Source organism: Gymnodraco acuticeps, unplaced genomic scaffold (genome assembly GCF_902827175.1).
Source record: "Gymnodraco acuticeps unplaced genomic scaffold, fGymAcu1.1, whole genome shotgun sequence".
NCBI lineage: Eukaryota > Metazoa > Chordata > Actinopteri > Perciformes > Bathydraconidae > Gymnodraco > Gymnodraco acuticeps.
Genome location: NW_022992059.1, coordinates 578,802 through 594,484, shown reverse-complemented (window position 1 = coordinate 594,484; position 15,683 = coordinate 578,802). Strand labels below are relative to the sequence as shown.

Here is a 15,683-nt window from a genome sequence, read left to right as displayed (position 1 = left end):
CACACACACACCTACACACTGTACCACACACACCTACACACTGTACCACACACACACCTACACACTGTACCACACACACACACACACACTACACACTGTAACCACACACACACCTACACACTGTACCACACACACACCTACACACTGTACCACACACACCTACACACTGTACCACACACACACACACACTGTACCACAACACACACCTACACACTGTACCACACACACCTACTGTACCACACACACCTACACACTGTACCACACACACCTACACACTGTACCCCACACACACACACACTGTACCACACACCCACCTACACACTGTACCACACACACCTACACACTGTACCACACACACCTACACACTGTACCACACACACACCTACACACTGTACCACACACACACCTACACACTGTACCACACACACACACCTACACACTGTACCACACACACACCTACACACTGTACCACACACACACCTACACACTGTACCACACACACCTACACACTGTACCACACACCTACACACTGTACCACACACACCTACACACTGTACCACACCACACACCTACACACTGTACCACACACACACCTACACACCTGTACCACACACACACCTACACACTGTACCACACACACACACCTACACACTGTACCACACACACACCTACACACTGTACCACACACACCTACACACTGTACAACACACACCTACACACTGTACCACACACACACCTACACACTGTACCACACACACACCTACACACTGTACCACACACAACCTACCACTGTACCACACACACCTACACACTGTACCACACACACCTACACACTGTACCACACACACCTACACACTGTACCACACCTACAGCTCCTAAAGCACAATCAGGCTACAGCCGTTGTGTGTTTTATTTTGTGAAGCACTAAATGGTTTTAGAAAAATCTGGACTCTTTGTTTGTAGATATCTACTAAACTAAAGCAAATAAAGAGAGTAGGCCTGTTCTACTGAGTGATATATATTATACACACTGCTCTGCTTTCTGCACGGACCTCACAGCTGTTCTCTCTGGAAACATCGCGACGTGATGAAAGCAGTTAATAAAATAATATCCAAGGGATGCATGCAGAGCTGTCATTGGCTGAGAAAAGTCCGGCCGTGCGTCACGCCTCCACCGTTCCCGGAAATGCATCCACGAAGGAGCCGTGGAGGACCCATCAGTGTCTCCTCGGTTAGAGCTCCTCCAGAGACGCTCGATCCTCGGTCCTCGATGTGCATTTAGAGAAATGAGATGTCCTTCAAAATGGCACGCTGAAATCCATTTCCGGGTCACTACTGGAGGACCGAGGAGTCGAGGAGTCGAGGAGTCGTGGAGGGGAAATTTGAGTATTGAAAAACCTCTTGTGTCTGTAGCTTTAAATGCTAATGAGCTGCTGCTGGCCACGCCCCTATGATAAGTGATTGGTTTAAAAAAACAAAACACAATGGTGCTATAGGAGGAGATTCAGGGGATAAGGTGTGGGGGGGGGTTACCTTGGTTGCTGATTGGCTAATGGTTACACAACCCAAAAAAACATTTTCAGACAGGTTTTTATATAAATGGATCCGGACAAAAAGAGAGGGGGTCTTTGTTCCTGAGACTTTCAGAGTCTCTTTCCACAAAGGGGACACATGTTTCTGTACTAGAGACTAAGTGGATTTTGCACTTTAAGATGACTCCTTAGGTTAGTTCTCCCAAACCTTATTACTTTCTTATGTCTCTTTATGTATGTATGGTCAAAAGCAGTTCAGCCAAAGAGGTCAAAGTAGTTGTCTTTCACAAAACAAAAAAAAAGGTGACATTTTCTGGTCTAGTTCTATTATGGAAGTGAATAAAAACGACATATTATGGGGGGAAAAAGTCCCTAAATGTCACAATAAAACCAATAAAAGTAACCTTCACGCCATTCGAAATCGAAATGTTTACCTTTAAACTTGAAAGAAAAGTGGAGTTGATATGAGCTCACAGACTTACCTTCATGAGGGGCCGGGCCTTCTTCTCAAACAGGCCGGAGGGGAAGAGGTAGGCGATGCTCCTCTGTGGGAGAGAGAAGGAAATGAAAACATAAATAACAGGAAACAAGGGGGCAGTTTGAGACATGATGGCAGATCATGACAACGCTGACATGTCGCAACAGCGGAGGTCACGCCAGCGGACGACAGTGAAAGTGACAGTAGAAGAAGAAGAGGAGGAAGCGCAAGCTGCTGCGGGTTCAAGGAAAGGCTGAGGAGAGGAGGAGCAGGAAAAGGCACAAGTTGGGTGACAGCGAGGAGAGGACACTGTTCACTCCAAGTTCACCTTCCTCCGTGTGTGTGTGATTAGCAGGGCTACAGATGGCACTGTGAGTGTGTGTGTGTGTGTGTGTGTGTGTGTGGAAGGGGGGGAGACAGAAAGTGTGCTGGCTCTGCCACACTCATCTCTCTCTTCCTCCATCCCCTCCTCTTCCTCTCCGTCCGTTCATTAGTGAGGCAGCAGGTGTAGGGGGGGGAGCAGGTTGTTGCTTTAAGGTTGTCAAAACTGGGGAAAGCAGGAAGAAAAAGGGCCGGCCGAGAGACGTGTGTGTGTGTGAGGGACAGGAAGAGAAGGTAAAAAGGTACAGAGAGAAGCAGGGAACAGATGAACACACACCTGTGTCCCCTGAGTCTCAGCATCATGTGGCAGAGACCCCCGGGGGCCAGAGACGCAGTGACAGGAGAGGAAAGAGACACACCAGCAGGGCATGTCGTTGTAGCTTGATAAATACAATCCTTGATCAAATAAATAACAATTGGAACCATTATTGAATGGAAATAGGACTCAAATGACTACTAAATCATGATCATTTGTAGCCTGGTTTTCTTTTTTCAATCAGATCATTCCTAATCTGTTTGCATGAGTTACTTATTCAATTATATACCTAACTAAATGTCCACCCATATTTTCCAGAGCACAAGCTGGTGTCTGGAACGATTTGCCAAAGATATTCCATAGTTTTCTTATGGAAACGAATAAAAACAAGATATTATGGGGGAAAAAAGTAACTAAATGTAAAACCAACCAATCAAATGAACCTTTAAAGGTCACCTATCATGCTATTTTTAGGCAATAGCATAGGTCTCAGATATATACAAATTAGGGATGCACGATAATTATCGGCCCGATAATTATCGGCCCGATAATTATCGGCCCGATAATTATCGGCCCGATAATTATCGGTCCGATATTAGGAATTATGACGTCATCCCGATAAACCTGATACCAGTATTAATAGCCCCGATAATATACAATATATTTTTTGGGTAAAAAAAAAGAAACAATACTGCGGTGTGGGTGGATTGGGATGAGGGGCGCTTGTTTTTTCATTCGGCTCCTCCCGTTTTGCCAGTACTGTGGTATTAGTGGTTTAGGAAGAGGGGAGTTCTTCACAAATCCAGCGCTCCCTAACTCATGCCTGGCTGTGACGTAAATGGTGTGCAGCCGTGAAGCCAGGACAGAAACAAACATGTCGTCGGTGGTATGGGCGTTGGAGCTATGTGCAACTCAAGGCATATGCTCGAACCGGAGCTGCCTGGACGCTGCAATCATGTTGCGCACTATCCGAGCTGAGTGTGCTGACTTTTCGTACAATGTCCCACTGTCTGGCTTCCTGCATAAAGTCAAGTGCTCGGCGCAGTTGTGGCAAAATGTCGCTCCTCTGTTTTCATTTAAACAGCTCCTTATATCCGTTAGCGCAGCTAGCTAGCACCAGATGCTAACAACAACAATGCACGTAAGATCTCTCTCTCTCTCGCTCGGGCCACACATACACACACCCTCCCGGTCCTCCAGATGGCCAGTCGGTGCCTGCCGGTGAGCGTGGAAGTGTGGTCTGCCACAAGCGGGCGGCAGGAGCGGGGCTGTCAGCATCAGCTTGTAGATGGTATTTTAAACTCGATGCGCTCTGAAACTACGGGGCGACCAAGGAAAAAAAATACACATGCGTTAATCGCGTTAAAATAATTAGTGGCGTAAATTTTTTTTTATTATCGGTTATCGGTATCGGTCTTGAGAAGCAGGAAGTTATCGGTATCGGTTTCAAAAAACCAATATCGTGCATCCCTAATACAAATATATAAAAACATGTCTATGAAGTGGTTTGCTCTAAATACCAAACAGATCACCCGTTCTAGCCATGCCTCATATCCCTCTATTTCACTTCCTGTTTCAAAAGTGCTGATTTTGGGTATAAAGCTTTAACAAAAAAAAGAATTGATAAAAAAGAGGGGCGGAGCTTATGCCGCTCATGCGGTAGATTCTACCGGCAGATACTGCCGTGATGAAACGCCTTATCAAGGATTCTCTCTGAAACAGTCTGGAGCTCAAAGGCTTTCTCTCTTGCCGGTTATACCACAAGGTGAGTTCCTTTTTACTTCCTGCTTCTGCTGAGTGTTAGCGATGCTAATGTAAACACCGACCATATTACGTCCAAAGCAGTCGGGCATTGTTTCTGATAGCAGCTTTCCGATTGGGCCGTGGGTCCACATTTCAGATATTACGTCATATCGGACGCAAATCTGGATCAGCTCCGTTGTAGCCCCGTTTTTAGAGATTTGGGTACGGAGGAAAAGAGAGAGGGTTTTATTTTCTGACGCTGCGTGAGTTCCCCGACACACCGGGGACACATGTTGATGTAGAAGAGACATCAAAAAGTGTACTTTGCATGATAGGTCCCCTTTAAGTCATAAGAAATGACATAAAGAAGCAAGAAAGCTAAACAAGTGATAGTATTCTGCCTGATTAAGGTGTAACAAATTAATAAATGATCGAAAAATATGTATTTTTGTAAAAATGTAAAGATATGAAGCAGTAGATTGAAAGAATGCTGGCTGGAAATCTCACCTTGGGTCCAAATAAGTATTTTAAGATATATTTTTTAAGTTGTATAATATTTAAGTTTAAGAAAATAATTTATAGTTCAAACTTTTATTTTGGAATACGAGTAATTTAAGACATTTCTATGTGTGTGGCTTCCCCTGTCTGTCTTTCATTTCCCCTGGGTCTTCATCACCATCACACCTGAGCCCTAAACTGGGGCGGGGGATCCATCAGGTCCCTCTCCGCCCCTCTCCAGTCCCCCTAAATGTTCCCCTTCCCCTCCACACGTCTGCAGTCGGGCTGCTCTCCGTCGCTTCAGCTTTCACAGCGCGGCCCTAACAGCTCTCTTCATTATTCGTGAGGGACACCGGGGACTGGCCGAGGGAAAGTGGGAAATCGAGCTAAGTGGTCGGAGCTGTGAGAGCGGATGTGTTGCCAAAATCTGGAATAATAGCGGGCGTTGCTAATCTCCCCGATGCAGCAGATTACAGACCTCCAGCTGGGAGATAAAAACCCAATTAATGTTTCAAATGCTTTAACCGCTTGTGTCTTTTAAACTGCATCTCATGAGAAGAGGAGACGTTTTAGGACGCTTTGGAAATAGTTTGTACAACAACAAAAGTTTGTATGTACAGTAAAGACATTTCGATTCAGTTGATATGAAGTGCCGTGAGGCAAGTCCGGGTGTGCCGTGGGATTTTGTGACAACCATACGTTATTATTGCAATATACAACTACACAAAAATAATTATGTTTTAATTTACTATATCAGTACTTTGTAGGTTTATATGTACGTAACCTGCGCGACTTGCCCGTCCACATCTCCACGTGCAGTGCTGCATAAACATGGCTGAGTCAGCGATAACTTTCGAGGGGTGGAGGTATGCCCATTACTTTGAGTTCGTCCGAAGAATAGACAGGAATGTGACGGTGAGGTGCAAACTGTGTCCAGGCCAGAAGCTGTTATCCACTGCTGGAAACACCACGTGGTCAAACCTCAACAAACACCTGCAAAGAACACATGCTAAGGTGAAGCTACCGCACACGCTATTTGTTGTTTGTTTATATCACGTAGTCTGTTCTTCTTCTCTGTCTTCCGGTTGTTGCCTGTTTTGAATAACAAATACATACTACCGCCGCCTGCTGGTAAGGAAAGTTATTGCCACTCACGCATGCGCAGTTCGTACGTGCTCGGCGAGTAAAGTAACGAGTTACTTTATGTAGAGAGTAACAAAGAGTGTAATATATTACTTTTTTTAAAGTAACAAAGTAGTGTAATATATTCCTTTTTTTAAGTAATATGTAATATATTACTTTTTTTTAGTAACGACCCCATCTCTGGAGTTGGCGTTCTCTACTCTGATTTACATGAAGAACAACAGGAGGTCACGGCTCTCTGTTGAACAGGATTTGTGAGTGGCCCTCTCCTCAGTGCCACCAAGGATTAAAAAATTCTGCGCGCCCCGACAGGCACATGTATCTCACTAATTTGTAAGTCGGCAAAATATTTACAATAGCACATGTTTCAATGCTGATTGCTGAAATGTTACATTTATAATTTGTAGTTCAGGACCATGGTCAATGCAGCTTCCTTGCATTGACAGTTCTCTATGCTGAATTTCTGCTGAGTTTCCTTTGCCTCATTTCTAATGTTGTGACCTGTCTGGTTTAAATGAGTGTGTTGCTGCTTTGATGAAGCCTAATTTGATAAAGTTTCAAATTAATTTCTGAAATATTTCGTTAAGAAATATTTCATGAGTAATATAGTTGTCTTTGTCACATTGTATTTGGCATTAGTAAATAATGATGCATATTACAGATATTTTACATGATATGAGTGATAACACGTGTTATAAGGGCTATTTTGCACAATAGGTGTGCCTTGAGATTTTTACTTGTCCAAAAAGTTTGGGAACCACTGAGCTAGATGATAGGAAAGGAGCTTTGAAACTTCCTTTATTTAGGAAACACTGGACCTTCCTTTTACATAAGGAGATGAGAAAATGCTGCCCCACAATGCCTTGCGGTCGCCACATTACCGTGACACAACATTTGTCTGTTTACAGAAAGAACCGATCGTGACAAATAAGTATCATGACAGTTACGGTGCTTATTGAGCAGTTGCCAAAGTGCTTTGTTTTGAACACTATAATAATCAAAAGGAGAAATATGAACGTTACTGTTTCACTGTAAAAGGATCAAATAAAGTCTCTGTGTTCACTGAGCTGTGTGGGGTTCTTCAGCCGTTTGGAATGGTGATGTTAAGGCCTAACAACTTTATAATAAATACATTTGTATTTATTTAAAAATATATTCATACAATCATACATATTGGGACCATGTGGATTCATACGTATTTACCTAAGGGTGACAACAATAAGTTTCACTTGACTTTTTTAGTTCAGTTCCAAACAAAGGAAGAGTATAGGTTCCACTCCTTTTGATTTCTCCTCTCCACTGCTCCTTGAGCTCTGTGTGAAATGTCACGGGGTTAAGGAGCAGTGGAGAGGAAAAGACGACAGGAGTTTTTGGGCAACCCCAAAGAAAACAGCACTTGTGTGTCTGCAGAAAACCACAATGCCTCTTTCTCTTACATCTACGTCTTCCTGGGTGAAGTCCTCGGGGTCCTCTCCCATCATATTAGCCAGGTGCCGCTTCCCGTTGTTGTACTCCTCCACCTGCTTCTGGATGAACTCCAGACTGAACTTCTCGGGCCCCGGGTTCAGGTTCTTCCTGCGGAGGACCGAGGCCACACATATCTGCCTGCTCAGCACCTGAGGAGGAGGAGGAGGAGGAGGAGCACACTTAATGTAAATAATATCCTACTTTAAATGTCCATGTAGCTGTATTTGGCCCGTCATAGTGTTTATTTGACAGATCTACATCAGGGTGTCCAAACTACGGCCCAGGGCCAACTACGGACCATGGTCCATTTTGAATTGGCCCTGAGCTATTTCTTAAAAGTATAATGTTCCAGTATATGGCCCATACCTGAAGCTTGTGCTTTCCTTATATTGTACTTCTTAAATGGTATCCGTGTGTTAATAAGCCCACTTTTCAAATAACTTCCGTCAATTGAAGTTGAAAACATTTTCTAACAAATTAAAGCCTATTCAAGAAACAAGCTAAATGTACCTACATCTCTCACTCACAATATGTATATATTTTACTTTTTGGTTGTTTGATTTTCTATTGTGATATGTTTAGATTTTAAGTGTGTTCATTTTCTTATCTTTTTCATTTGCACATGATGTGCCTTGTTAACATGTTACTATGACGAAAAAAGGTCCCAAATTGCGGTCAATATAGTAAAAGATATATGATAAAAGTGATATGAAACTATGCTTACTTGGTAAATATCTTGGTCAGAACCCAGCCGAATTCTAGTTTAGTGCTCAATAATGTCTCAAAGTAAATTGCACCATGATAAAGTGTAATACTACCTTGTGTAACTGTCATTTTATATATTTGTCAAGCAAGATTCGGCTAACGGAAGCTGCAGCAGGATGCTAGCTCAAGGACGTCAGTGTGTGTGCATTGCAGTCTATCCCTACGAGTTCACGTTTACTTTACAGGCACAACTTGTGAGTTTCTGTGAAAGCAAAAGCATATTTTACCTGTCGGCTTAATTGTGATGAGAGACTGTTCATACTCGAGCTGCAATTCCTACATTTTCCTAAAATCGATCCCACGGTTCTCATACAGGACGCCGCCATGTTTACTGACAGCGATGACGTCGGCGGCGGAAGTTGTTACACGTCATTGACATGTGCCATGAATTGTTAAATAAAAACAAAAAAGATTTCATTATTTTTATTTTTGAAAACATAACAACATCTTTAACTATTACATGCTTATTGTCTTTCTTAGATTTAGCTGTTATTCTTCATGTCGGAATAAATTAAGCTTTAGTGTCTGTCAACTTGATTATATATTTTAAACTCTAATGACATGGGTATATAAATACATATTATATAGGAATCATAGTCTATATGAAATCTCAACTATTTTTTAAATAATGCCAGATAAAACTTTGAGATTTGTTTGTAATGGTATGTATTCAATTGTTCTTGAATCAATAAAACAAATGAAAATAGTTCAACCCTAAAGCTTTTTATATATCCACTTCACGTATTTCACCATAAGGCAAAACGCACGATATAATTAAAACAGTGTTGAGTGTTTATAACATTGGAAAAGATACAAAGACAGTATTGGTTGTTTATTGCATTTATACAGTGACAACTCAGAAGTTTGTTAGAAAACATTAGAAATTGAAATTGAATGTTGAAATGCAAGTAAGTAAAATTGAGAATATAACAGATCTTCTAACCACATGCAACAACAACAACAACAAAAGAAAGAAGAAAGTATGTACTCTCATGTTCCGAATAACCCAGCTTCCCCCAAATGTCTTTTTTGGTGTCTATCTACGCCAGGATCCTGAGTGGTGGCTGATCCTGTTGCTGTGGTCCTGAGTCCTGGATCCTCTATCCTGAGTCCTGGACTTCGAGTCGTGGCTGAACCTGTCTCTGCGGTCCAGACTCACACACCCTGATGGCTCCCACAGGATTGCTGACATCCTCGTGGATTCATCTTCCTATTATACACACATGCATTTCCAAACATTTGGACTACCTATGTTGCAAATGTATTATCTTTTCAATTTACACACGGCATCTATTGCACGTCTGTCCGTCCTGGGAGAGGGATCCCTCCTCTGTTGCTCTCCCTGAGGTTTCTCCCATGTTCCCCTTAAACTGTGGGTTTTCTTCGGAAGTTTTTCCTTGTACGATGTGAGGGTCTAAGGACAGAGGGTGTTGTATTGTCATACTGATATTCTGTACAAACTGTGAAGTCCACTGAGACAAATGTAACATTTGTGATATTGGGCTATATAAATAAACATTGATTGATTGAAGAAACTGTTCAGAAATTAAAAGAAAAAGAAGAGACTGAACTGGATAATCCAAGCCACATGACCAGGGACCACAATATTGCAAATCTTGCCTGAAATGACAAATGAAGCGCTGCAAATGTGTATCCAACAAGGACAAACATTCTTAAAGCAATTGAAAATAGTGGTTCTTTTTCATTCTATTGTCTGCATCATTTACTCAGCTTTTGTGATGTAACCACATCACATCACAATGTCCCAGCTCATTGAAATCGTGTATTGTTCAGCATTATCGTGAAGATTCAAAACACGTGGCCAGTGCCACATGTTGGAGTTAAAAGCTCTGCAGTGATCCAGGCTAGCACACCAAAACTATTCCTCATGTCCTTTTGTTGAGGTTGGAAATGAACACCAGCCATCGCCTGGATGTTGAAGGCTAAAAACGACTTCAAACTTGTTTATCTACAGGTTGAAAAATGACAGAATCCACCTGTCACTTTGTCAATTTGCAGAAAAAACATCGTTAAAACAGCAGACTTCATTTGGAAGATTGTACATAAGAAGTTCCACGATAATTCAGTTCTTTCTCCCATTGTTTCAGACTATGACATCACATGATCACCATGTCTGGCACCAGCTTTTTGCATACAAGCAGAGGTGGGAAGTAGTGGAGTACAAATACTGTGTTACTGTACTTAAGTACACGTTTCTGGTATCAGTACTTTACTCCACTACTTATTTTTCTGACGACTTTTTACTTTGACTACATTTTGAACCCAAACACCTGTACTTTCTACTTCTTACATGTTGAACACAAATACCTGTACTTTCTACTTCTTACATGTTGAACACAAATACCTGTACTTTCTACTTCTTACTGTTGAACACAAATACCTGTACTTTCTATTTCTTACATGTTGAACACAAATACCTGTACTTTCTTACTTCTTACATGTTGAACACAAATACCTGTACTTTCTACTTCTTACATGTTGAACACAAATACCTGTACTTTCTACTTCTTACATGTTGAACACAAAATACCTGTACTTTCTACTTCTTACATGTTGAACACAAATACCTGTACTTTCTACTTCTTACATGTTGAACACAAATACCTGTACTTTCTACTTCTTACATGTTGAACACAAATACCTGTACTTTCTACTTCTCACATGTTGAACACAAATACCTGTACTTTCTACTTCTTACCATGTTGAACACAAATACCTGTACTTTCTACTTCTTACATGTTGAACACAAATACCTGTACTTTCTACTTCTTACATGTTGAACACAAATACCTGTACTTTCTACTTCTCACATGTTGAACACAAATACCTGTACTTTCTACTCTTACATTTTGAACTCAAATACCTGTACTTTCTACTTCTTACACTTTGAACTCAAATACCTGTACTTTCTACTTCTTACATGTTGAACACAAATACCTGTACTTTCTACTTCTTACATGTTGAACTCAAATACCTGTACTTTCTACTTCTTACATGTTGAACCCAAATACCTGTACTTTCTACTTCTTACATTTTGAACTCAAATACCTGTACTTTCTACTTCTTACATGTTGAACACAAATACCTGAACTTTCTACTTGTTACATGTTGAACTCAAATACCTGTACTTTCTACTTCTCACATTTTGAACACAAATACCTGTACTTTCTACTTGTTACATGTTGAACTCAAATACCTGTACTTTCTACTTCTTACATGTTGAACATAAATACCTGTACTTTCTACTTCTTACATGTTGAACCCAAATACCTGTACTTTCTACTTCTTACATATTGAACCCAAATACCTGTACTTTCTACTTCTTACATGTTGAACTCAAATACCTGTACTTTCTACTTCTCACATTTTGAACACAAATACCTGTACTTTCTACTTCTTACATGTTGAACTCAAATACCTGTACTTTCTACTTCTTACATGTTGAACTCAAATACCTGTACTTTCTACTTCTTACATGTTGAACACAAATACCTGTACTTTCTACTTCTCTCATTTCCCAAACAGCTGGTTCCTTTAGTCTGAATGTGTGTTTGATGCGTGATCATTATTCTTTAGAGTCATTGCGTGCCTATTGATTTGAACACGATCCGTGTATCCATCATTTCCTGGTCTTCTCTAAAGAAGAGGGACCAATGGAAACGTTGTCATGTTGCCGTTGTTCAGCATGGAAACATTCATTAGCTAACAATGACATTATTGTTCTATTAATATAAAGGGAGGTCAGGTACTCTTTAAAACAGCTGCTAGGTATGGGTACTGTTTACTTAAGTACATTTCAAAGCCTCTTTACTTTGACTTGAGTAAAGACGTTTAGTCAGTACTTCTACTTTTACCAGAGTATTTTTAAACACAAGTATCTCTACTTGAGTAAATGATGTGTGTACTTTTGCCATCTCTGCATATAAACAGTTGAAACCACTTTGACCTCAGAGACCCGAAAACCTTTTTACTTGTAAGGCCCTGATGCCCTGTCCAGTTTAATGTGAGCTGCATGTGAGCACCATCTGTCTTCCATGTTCAAGTCACTGACAATAACAGGGGTACTGTAAATGTCACGCCACAGGATTTAAAGCAGCCGATCCACATGAGTTATCAGAAATAACACAATGAAAAATGCTCAGTCACCGTCTGCCAAGCACGCTGGCAAGGCTACACAGAAAACAGATTGTTTTGCATATGTGCTGCGGTCGGTGCTGGGCAGTGCAGAGATGGATTAACACAAGCTGCCGCACCTTACCCAAACTTCTCTTCCTTCCTCCATGAAGCCATGATTTCGGGCTTTTCAGTGACTCGTTGCAACATTTGTCTAATGGTTTTGGTAACAAATAAATGTATACCTATGGCTTTGCAGGGAGTAGAAGCATTATTTTAAATCATCTTATTGAACATCCCCAATCGATTTTTTTGCACATTCTGCTAGGGCTGCTCGATTATGGCAAAAATCATAATCTTTTTTTTGAACAGTATGTTTTGAACAGTTGATTACCCTGAACTTTAAGTATAATTCAACTGAAAAAGTAATAATAATAATAAAAAAATAATCGTTTTATTTCGATTACGTTATTATTACAAGCCATAATCGTAATTGCAATTAAAATACGATTAATTGAGCAGCCCTACATTCTGCACAAAACATCTCTCTCAATAATTTCACTGGTAATGGATATACATAATGATAGTTGTATTGTATATATTTGAAGTATCTTTTTCTTAATTTCTATATTTTACCGTACTTGAAAGATTTTATATTTTATTTTCTCTTAATATCTTTATTGCATGCAACAAACAGCAAGACACATTCCTTGTACGTGAACAACCTTGACAGTACAACTTATTCTGTTTCTCATGTTTTGTCTCATTATATATGTACTTTTTACACTTTCTGTCCTTTATTATCCCAATGGCATTTATTTAATTGGGTAGAATAAAGTTATATTTCTGCAAACATATATTTGTAATATAGGGATCTATATGACCTGATAGATAGATAGATAGATAGATAGATAGATCGATAGATAGATAGATAGATAGATCGATAGATAGATAGATCGATAGATAGATAGATAGATAGATAGATCGATAGATAGATAGATAGATAGATAGATCGATAGATAGATAGATAGATAGATAGATAGATAGATAGATAGATAGATAGATAGATAGATAGATAGATAGATAGATAGATAGATAGATAGATAGATAGATAGATAGATAGATCGATAGATAGATAGATAGATAGATAGCTAGATAGATAGATAGATAGATAGATAGATAGATAGATAGATAGATAGATAGATAGAGTCGAGACCATCGAGGTAATTTATAAACACACGCAAAAAAGAAAAACATTTAAGAAATCTAGACCGCAAAAAAATTAAACAAGCGAGTGCCTGTTTTTCAAGGTCAGGGTCCTTGAGCACAACACGAGCCTAACGTGTCATCACGTGGTATACGTCTCGTCTGACGGGGGTGCAGTTCTGCTGGAGAGCACCAGAACGTCGCTCCGGCACTTCAGAAATATAACGCCATATAAGGAGCTGTACACGTGCCGCAGTTTCTGCGTGGCTGTGTCTTTAGCTGAAAGCCCAGTGGCGATCTGTTCATCTGTCATACTGATCATACAGTCAATAACTTTGTTGTTATTAGCATCTGGTTAGCTAGCTATGCTAACGAATATAAGAAGCTTTTTCTCCAACCAGTGAGGTAAAGGCACATCTTTATATGATCATTATAGTTATACAAAATAAGATAATAAAGTAAACAGGTATAAAATACTATGACAGTAAAAAAATAAGTTTTTATTAATAAACAAGAATACAGTTTGAAAGGGGAGTGATTTGTAAAATATCCATAAAGAACATCTGATTACAGTTCTGTTTCATCTGGGTGTTGAGAGATGTATCCATAGATCTCTTAATGTTGCTCTCAAAGTGCACCAGATTGATGCTTTCAACTTCAACATTTTAAAAACAAATCTTCCTTGGGGAGCATGCCCCCCGGACCCCCCTAGAGGAGGTTAGGTCCCCCCCCCCACTTAAATCATGTTCACATGGATAGGAAACTAAATACATTTGCACACATCTTGTGTCCATATCTTTCTGTTGTGGTGGTCATGCCACAACCGTGCACGTGCATGCATGCGCGAGTCAAGATATCTGGATTGAGAGGTTGCTTTTTCTTTGCACAGCATGAAAGAAAGGCCAAATGAATGAGCTGTGATTTTAGTGTTTTTAAGCAGAGGTCAATCATTTGTACGGCCCTCGGAGGATGTTGTACAAATTGAAATGGCCCTTGAGAGGAAAAAGGTTCCCCACCCCTGCTTTCGAGAATCCGACTGCACTTTCACTATCCGACGTGTTTCTGATGCGCCAGCGGACGTCCTGAATGTGCGTCTGCTGCTGTGGGGAAACTATGGAAACTACAGTTTTCTATACAGCGGACTACAACATGGATGTTCAATAAGAACGAGGGACTACTGTAAACTCATCTAGAGACTCTGCACCGTGCTCTGATGCTGTTGCTTTATGCTTTATGAACGTGGACAACAGAGAAACATTTTCTTCAGGACCAAAGTTGGAATTGAAATAAAAAAGGAAAGTCAAACTTATGCTCGTCACCCTCTCCCTCCGGTCCACATTAATACAAATGGTCCCTGTAGAGGAAACTTCTGTGTAGCAATGCAGTGGGAGTCACCGACTCAGGAAGGAGACACGGGAAGAGCAGTAGCTTTGATGTCAAACACATGATGGTTTATTTGGAGTTAACGGCCGGAGGATTCACATCACAAGTCCAAGAGTCAGAGGTTCTGACTTCACGGTAGAGTTGCCACGTCAATTCTGAAGAACTCTACCCCAGACCCATGTATTTAGCTAGTTCAGAGAGCATCATCAACATGCTGCATAACAAGATAGAATGATAACACCTCTATCAGCTGACGCCAACAGGCAGGAACAGGGAGACAAAACACTGAGAGCACAGCAGCCAAGGTTACAGGTGCCTGTGCTCAGTCAGGAGAGTTTGAACTGATACACTGGCTCAAAGTTATGGGCCTTGGAAAATATTCCACAACAGTCCCAATACTTATGATTGTATGAACTATGAAAAGATTCTAAAATCAATACAAATGTATTTATTATAAACGTTAGTCCTTAACATCTATCACTGTGTACATCACCATTCAAACATCTTTTAAAAGTTGAACAAACTCCACACAGCTCAGTAAACACTGTGAAATGTTGACTTTATTTGATCATTTCAGTAAAAACTAACGTTTATATTTCTCTTTTTGATTATAATACTGATGAACGTTCAAAACAAATCACTTTGGCAACTTACCACATACGTTTTAAAATGCTTAATAAGCACCGTAACTTTCATG

The 15,683-nt window shown here is 40.4% G+C and overlaps 1 protein-coding gene across 1 annotated transcript in view; it reads right to left on the bottom strand.

Annotated features, from left to right (window-relative positions):
* Nucleotides 1–8,607, bottom strand: part of mrps9 (mitochondrial ribosomal protein S9) — a 29,537-nt gene extending 20,930 nt beyond the window's left edge. Inside the window, 3 exon segments of the mRNA XM_034202210.1 lie at nucleotides 2,015–2,077; nucleotides 7,468–7,647; nucleotides 8,491–8,607. Of these exon segments, the coding sequence (XP_034058101.1) occupies nucleotides 2,015–2,077; nucleotides 7,468–7,647; nucleotides 8,491–8,589 (342 nt within the window). The 5' untranslated portion in view covers nucleotides 8,590–8,607.
* Nucleotides 8,608–15,683: the final 7,076 nt, after the last annotated feature.